The 7,269-nt window shown below is 51.9% G+C and overlaps 1 protein-coding gene across 1 annotated transcript; it reads left to right on the top strand.

The window, feature by feature from the left end:
• Nucleotides 1–3,330: 3,330 nt before the first annotated feature.
• Nucleotides 3,331–5,401, top strand: TCF21 (transcription factor 21). The gene is made up of 2 exons (XM_054399179.1): nt 3,331–3,780; nt 5,312–5,401. The coding sequence occupies exons 1-2, from the start codon at nt 3,331–3,333 to the stop codon at nt 5,399–5,401; spliced, it is 540 nt and encodes a 179-aa protein (XP_054255154.1).
• The last annotated feature ends 1,868 nt before the right edge of the window (nt 5,402–7,269 follow it).

Genomic DNA, 7,269 nt, shown 5'->3' on the forward strand with positions numbered 1-7,269 from the left:
GAAAATACCAGAAAGGCCAAAAGGACTTTAGCTCCATCTGTCTTTCCTAGCCAGTTACTAACCTGGTGGTTGATCTGTGGTTCCAGTCTCCACTTAAGTAGAGAAGTGGCCACACCATCACTATGACAGCTGCAGTCATGCCAGCTTTACCCTTCCCATGAGACTGAGCTGGTCTTCACCCCCATCGTTCTATACCTCAAACTGTAATTGCCACTTGGAACGAGAGTCAGGAGGACTGGGCAAGGTACTTGAGAGCAGAGGGATTGAAAGTGTGCCAGAGCAAGGGTACAAGCCCTGGGTTTGCTAGGAGAGACATAAGGAGCAGAAAGGTTGGAAAAGGAAACGTTCAACTCATGTAACAAACAAGTAAGGTATCTCCCTATGCCACAGTAATGAACCAGGAGTTACCTGGAGATGAGAGGACACAGTTTTTAAGTCTGTCCATGATGGCCCCTTTGGAATGGGACAAAAATAGCAATGTTGTTAAAAAGACAGTGTAATAGTCTGTATGCAAAAGGACTTAAAGTACATTATATTAGATGTGAGTGTACATCACACACACACACACAATCATCTCCACAAAATGGACACAAATGTGACTTGTATCTCCCCGAAAGTGCATGGTCTGTACTGGATCAGTTTTACTGACCCTGAGGACTCACAAATGTACGTGAGTCAGTAAAAGCTGCAAATGTGTGGCAATTCTAAAGGTTCATAACACACATGTATGCATACCCTGATTTTCAGAATGCACATGTAGCAGCCAGGTAATTTGTTCTTAGAGCAAATTTTTTAGAAATTACTCAAGTAAAGATAAAAACAAGTGATAGAAAGGATATGAGTCTATATGGGATATTTTGATCTCTGGTCATTCATGTTTAAGAGACAAAAGTGACTTCCACTTGGTTTTTCTGTCATCCTTGCTCCAGTAAGATTCTTGTAGTTCATTTCTAACATCAATCACTTGGACTGTAAATCTCTGCAATGGATATGGCCACTTAAATCTCCACCTGCACAAACAACAATCAGTCCTAGAAAATAAGAACGCTCATAAATCTCTGCACCGGTGATTAGTAATATTTTGGATCTGCAACAAGGATTTTATAAAGGGAAAAAAAAAATCAAAGTTAATTCATTAATTAGGTCTGGTATGCTGACAATCTGTTTAGTTTATACACAGAGAAAACACAAACAGGGCACAGTTAACATAGCACGTTAGAAGTTAGTGAATTCCCAAGAGCCTAGGGTTGGAGATAGGATATCTTAATGCACTTATCCTGTTGTGAGTGGGAAGGTGTTATCTTCCAGCCAAACAGTGAAAAGGTGGTGTAGAGTTTAGACCTGCCCTATTTCTTTTTTCTTCTGGCTAATGTGACCCAAGGAACCAAGATGGATCAAGAGGCAGGAGGACTTCATTACAAAGGATGACATTCTGCCTCCTACTGAAACATGCATCTGCAGACAGTACATTGTGCTTGGCAAACATACCACTTTGGCCCTCCACAGTTTATGTTTGTTTGTTTGTTTTCTCTTTCATGTATGCAGAAAGCCCAATGTGATGCCCACGCAGATCAGTAAGAGGCTCTCTTGTGGCTCCAGTGACCTTGGATTAACTTTGAAGCCAGTGCATGCCATGGTGACTTCTCAGTCTGTACATTTTTGCCCAGAGCTATATGAATCCTCAGGTAAGCCGCTGAGTAATTGCAGTAGCTCCTGCAATCAGGTCAGTCACTGAGTCCAGAAAAGTCTTGTGTGCAGATTGTGCCTAGCTCTTCAGTTTCTTGTGTTGAAAACCGAGGCTGCCAGAGGATCTGTGAGGTTTCAGGAAGCATGTGAGGAGTAAAGGAACTATGGGAGGCAAATTCATCCTTTGCCAGGCTCTTTGGGCTCCACATGCAGGTTTTGGAGAAGATTTTACCTGGAGGGGAAGAACTACGCCAAGATTAACTGCTTTTAAAAGCCAGGAGACTGAATACAGTTGTGCATAAAAATTGTAACCGCAGCAACATCTCGTATGTCTGGTCATTCAAACTGCACAGCAACCTGCTCATTCACACCAGTGGTAAAATGATTGTGGATGTTTGGCTTCAGTGGTTCCAGAGTATGACCTAATGCCCTCACTCCCACAGAAGGGGCCTTATCTTGCCTCTTTATTCAGACAGAACTCCCTGACTTCTGAGTATGCACGAATCAGTGGACAAAATGCTTCATAAGTACAGAACAACATCTGCACTGCAACCACATGCCAAGAAAAGGGGGGGATTCCTGTATGATCTCTACCAGCCAATAACCCTCTCCCATTTCCTTCATTTCCTTGCTGCCTCATCCTCAGCCCCGCTGACCCTCCCCAGCAGCACAGTGCTCTCTCTTGGCTCAGTGAGGCTCAGCAAACCACTGGGATCTCAACTGCCCACACCTGCAAACTGGGCAGCAACTGAGGGGACTCAAAGAGAAAGAAGGGACCGGGATTTTTTGGGAGTCAGCTCCTCCTGCCTCCAGCCCCTGGGCTGTGACAGCAAGGTCCTCAGGGCTGGCTGGGCGGCAGAGCTCTCCCTTCCTGGAATACACAAGTAGCTGGACAGGATGCGTTTGCAAATATAATCATCCACAAATCTCCTCCAGATTAGGTTACAGGACAGCGTTTTGACGGCACGCATTACAAAGCTCCCTGGAAGGCTTGGCTGGTGGATCTGCTGCACTCTCTGCTCATGACCCATTTTGGCTTTCATCAAGAATCATGACACCAGCTGCCTGGGTCATCTAGGAGGCAGGAAGGGGGAGAGCAACCCTGGGCTGGAAAAGGGAAATGGGGAAGGAGAAGAGGAGGAGGAGGAGGAGGAAGGGGGAGGATAGCCGGGGGAGAGACAGAGGGAGTTGCTTTGCTCCAGTTGTGAAGATTTGAATCCCAGTCCCGAGCTCTCAGCAAAGGCTTGCCGGGGTACCTCATTCCCTGTCCTGTGCAAAGGTCTGTGATTGGGGATGTGGTGTGCTCAGCGGGCAGGGCCCCTCCCCTGGGCTGGATCCGCCTCTCTTATCCCCCAGATAAATTACTAGTGTCCTCACTAAATTCCTCGTCTCTTTCTCTCTCTCTCTCCCTCTCTCACACACACTCACTCCCTCCCTCAAACACTGGCAAAGCAGAGTTGGGGGGTGGGAGGGCGGGGATCCTCTCTGGACTGGTATTGCGCCTTAGCACTGGGGGAGGGAGGGAAGGGGAGGAAAATACTGGCACCCCTTCTCTCCTCTGCCGTCTTGAAGTAGATTTGAGGAGCTGCCCTTCCTCCTTCCCCCTCCCCCCTTTCCCGTTGGTCCTTTGGCATCTTCCAGACCATGTCCACTGGGTCCCTCAGTGATGTGGAAGATCTGCAGGAGGTGGAGATGCTGGAGTGCGATGGCCTGAAAATGGATACTAACAAAGAGTTTGGGGCGTCCACCGAGAGCAACGAGGAGGGATCCAATGGCGAGAATGGCTCCCCTCTGAAGGGGAGAGGGGCCTCGGGCAAGAGGAAAAAAGCTCCCCCCAAGAAGAGCCCTTTAAATGGAGTGAGCCAGGAGGGAAAGCAGGTCCAGAGAAATGCTGCCAACGCCAGGGAGAGGGCAAGGATGAGGGTCCTTAGTAAAGCCTTCTCCAGGCTTAAGACCACCCTACCCTGGGTGCCCCCAGACACCAAGCTTTCCAAACTGGACACCTTGAGACTGGCCTCTAGCTACATCGCTCACCTGCGGCAGATCCTGGCCAATGACAAGTACGAAAATGGCTACATCCACCCAGTCAACTTGGTAAGTCCCAGCCTGCCAGGGCCAGGCACTCTGTGTGTGTGTGTGTGTGCACGGGGAGAGGCGGGTGAGGAGCTAAGATGGGGCAGCGCGGGAAGAAACCTTCACTGTGCTTCTCACAGAGAGCATGGTGCCAGTGGGGTTCCAAGGGGTACTCTGTGAAGGGGCAGGCTTCCAGTTGCCCTCTTACCCTGTGCCCTGAGAGCTGAACCTCCCAGGCCCCATATGCTGCTTCTGGCAATTACCTTCAGGAGACAGGCAGGGGCCACAAAGCCACAGATAGGCAGGGACAGGCTTTACTGCCCCAGAAATGCATAGGAAACCTCAGCAGGTTGATGGCAGCTTTCTACCTGTAAGCGGATGGGTATAGGAATTTTGGTAAAGTATATCTTAGGATGGACCCAGAAATTATTCTTATCCCTCCTCTCTACTTTAACGTTTCCTACCATGCTAGTACACTCAAGTCTTCGCTTTTTTTAAGACACAGTTCTTGGGGTTCTGTGCTCAATTGCTCAGGTTTGCTGGGTCCTGGACATTTCTCTTATATGTGTAAAGTGGCAAAGGAGAAATGTATACCAATGTGGACTCCCAAGAAGGGGTGTCTGCCCCAGCCACACTCCACAAAGCCTCCCTAGGCAGCATGGCATCCCTCCAGCTGTTCCCACCATCCACAGGAAGTTTTCCCCAGCAGCCCAGGATCTCCATACCCAGCCACCAGAAACACTCAGCTTCCAGCTCTAAAAATGCATGCAACTGATATAAACTGGGGGTGGGCAAGATCCACCTGGGCTCCTTTCAAACATACAGCCTTTACCCACATGCTCGGACCTCACTGGATAAAGGAATGGCAGAGGATCCATGGGTACATTTCGCTGGGTTCTGCCTCTGCCTTTTGAGCTCCAGATTCTGGGGGAAAGTACGTTGCCTGCTGTGCTAACTGATAAGGGCCTGGAAAATACTTTTTTGGCTAAAACCAAATTCCTCAGCACAAAAACATGGGAAAAAAATAAAGTAAAACAAGGCCAACACCCAATCCAAATACAACCCCTGCCTCTCACAGAGACGCCCCAAAAATTGCTCTCCAAGCCATGGGAGCCCAGGCAGGGTGGCCCGGCAATGCCTCTGCCCGGAGAATGCGGTGGTGGAGGGGTGAGAGGCAGGTTCCGCGGGGCAAAGGCCCCACGTTGGTCACGGTCAAGGCAGGGGGGTGGCGGCGGCTGTGCTAGGGGAACGAGTAGGTGCCGAAGCCGCTGCGGTTCAGACGGGCCCCGTGGCCCCAGGGATGCCGGGGAGCAGCCCTCCGCGGCTGGGAACAGAAGCGGCATGAGCCGCCGGCTAACGGCAAAGGCCCTGGCCGAAGCCAGCGGCGACTACCCGAGCCCCGGTGAACGCTAGCAAAGGAGAGTTCAAGCGGTGGGTGGCAGCTCGATGCCTTGGGGTGTTTCCGAGCTGGACCCGCTGGGGAAATCAGGGTTGCAATGTACATTTTCCCCTATGTAACCCCTTTCCTACCCGTGTCTTTTCCTGGCTACAGACTTGGCCTTTTATGGTAGCCGGCAAACCAGAGAGTGACCTGAAAGAAGTGGTGAACACAAACCGCTTGTGCGGCCCGACGGCATCCTGAGCCCCGGAGGCCGGGCCAGCAGCGTCCCGGCGCGACCGGGGAGCGGGCGGCGGGGTGGGCAGGGACACGCCGCGGCCGCGCCGCTGTCCCGGGCCCCGGGCAGAGCGACGAGGAGAGCCGCTCTCCCGGCGCAGAGGAGACCAAACGTGCCCTAGGAAAGACTCCACCCTGAGAGATCCCGACTCTATTTAACTTTATTAAATTGTGTACAGTCGAGTGTCCTGCAACAACAGCCTTGCTGGTTCAAGCGCTACTAGAGAAGAGACAGAGATCAAACAAAACCTACCACGCGCGTATCTTTTGTCTGAGACCTGTGAGATATGTAGATGCCTAGAAAAACTGACTTTGACAGTCATCTCTATGAAGTAATTCACCCTAAAGATATATAGATATATTTTCTTCAAGCAGGTTTTGCTCTATTGCTGTGAATAAACCTTCCTTTCCACCGACCATGGAGCGGTGTGCTGTTCGTTCCCGACTCTCGAGCTCGGCGGGGGACAGGACCTCTCCTCCGCCGGCCTCCGGCCGCGCTCGCCCGACGCGCTGCGGGGAGCCCGCCCCTCCGCCTCAAGCCAGGGGAGGGCTGTTTCTCCGGAGATAAAGATTCGGAGCAAATCTCTGGGGGAGGGGGTGGCCGAGATCTGTCCTCGTCGCGGGAGCACGGTCCGGCCCCGCAGCACGGCGCCCGGGCGCTGCGGGAGCCACTCTCGCCGCTCCGCGGGGACGGGAACAGTGATGTATTGACGAAGTACAGTCGGATGGAGGATCTCCCTCGGGCCCTGGTCCTTGGTGCTGGGAATTTCTAACTTAAATTATCTCCACTCTATAGATCAGCGCGCCTGCGGGAGATGAGGCTGAGATAAACAGGACTGCGGGGCGCTCCCCCTGCACCGGCAGCGGCCGCCGGCAGCTGATGCGCCAGATCCCACTGCGCTGTTTAATGTTCCAGGGTTATGACCGCACTGTTTACAAGACGTCTTCGGTTATTTATACTGTTATTATTAGCAGAGGGGCTTTAAATTTCCGCTTCACTTGTTTTTTCAATGCCGTCCCCGGGTTCAGTTTAATACCTGGGCACTTTCAGGCCGAAAAGAATCACTGCCAGAGAGGGGCAGCGTTAAGCCCTCCGTCCCGGACTGATTGCGGGGGGCGGCAGTGGGACCCGTGGCGCGATCACAGGCAGCGCGGGAGCCACGCACCCTCCTGGGAGATGATCCCCCACCCCGGGCACCCCCCGCAGGCGGGTGCTGGGCCGCCCCGGGCAGCCCGGCAGGCTAGATAATGTTCTCATACTCCCCTTCCCCCCAGAGATAACTGGGTGAGGTAGCACGTCCTCCAGGCGACCCAAATTCACCAGTCGGGTTCATGCGTGGGCTACGTTTAATTAAAGCAGCTCGCTGTGAGCCGAGGGCTGTGCAAACATCTTGGCCCTCGTCAGGGAAAGGGCGAGGGCCTGCTATATCGTCCTAATGGTTTTGAAGGGGAGAGCTGTTTAATTTCACTTTTTTCACAGCTTTATCTCCATCCTGCACAATTAAAAACAGAACTCCGAGCCTGGCCTAACCATTTGCAACTTCAGTGTTGCGAGCGGGGCCTCGTCAACTGGGAAACACAGTGACACAGAAGGGCTTGACTGACTTTACTGCCTCACGCATCACCTTGAACAGCCACAGCTCTTGCTGAAGCAAGAGCAGGCTCAGTAAGTGCTGCAGAAAGTGCTGATCTCTTCACCACAGGACCTGGAAAATCCGGGGGGAATTGCTATACTCTTAAAGGGAGACAGAATAGAGCCGTCCGACCTTAAGCTAAGTGCAAATACACAAATACCACTTTAACCACTGAATTTACCCACTGAATTGAAATTAACC

The sequence above is a fragment of the Indicator indicator genome, chromosome 2 (assembly GCF_027791375.1).
Source record: "Indicator indicator isolate 239-I01 chromosome 2, UM_Iind_1.1, whole genome shotgun sequence".
Taxonomy (NCBI): domain Eukaryota; kingdom Metazoa; phylum Chordata; class Aves; order Piciformes; family Indicatoridae; genus Indicator; species Indicator indicator.

Excerpts from the sequence above, each read along its gene's own strand:
- TCF21 (XM_054399179.1), top strand. The coding sequence starts at position 3,331 with ATGTCCACTGGGTCCCTCAGTGATGTGGAAGATCTGCAGGAGGTGGAG. Across the intron at positions 3,781-5,311 it reads ACATCCACCCAGTCAACTTG|ACTTGGCCTTTTATGGTAGC; the intron begins GTAAGTCCCAGC and ends TCCTGGCTACAG.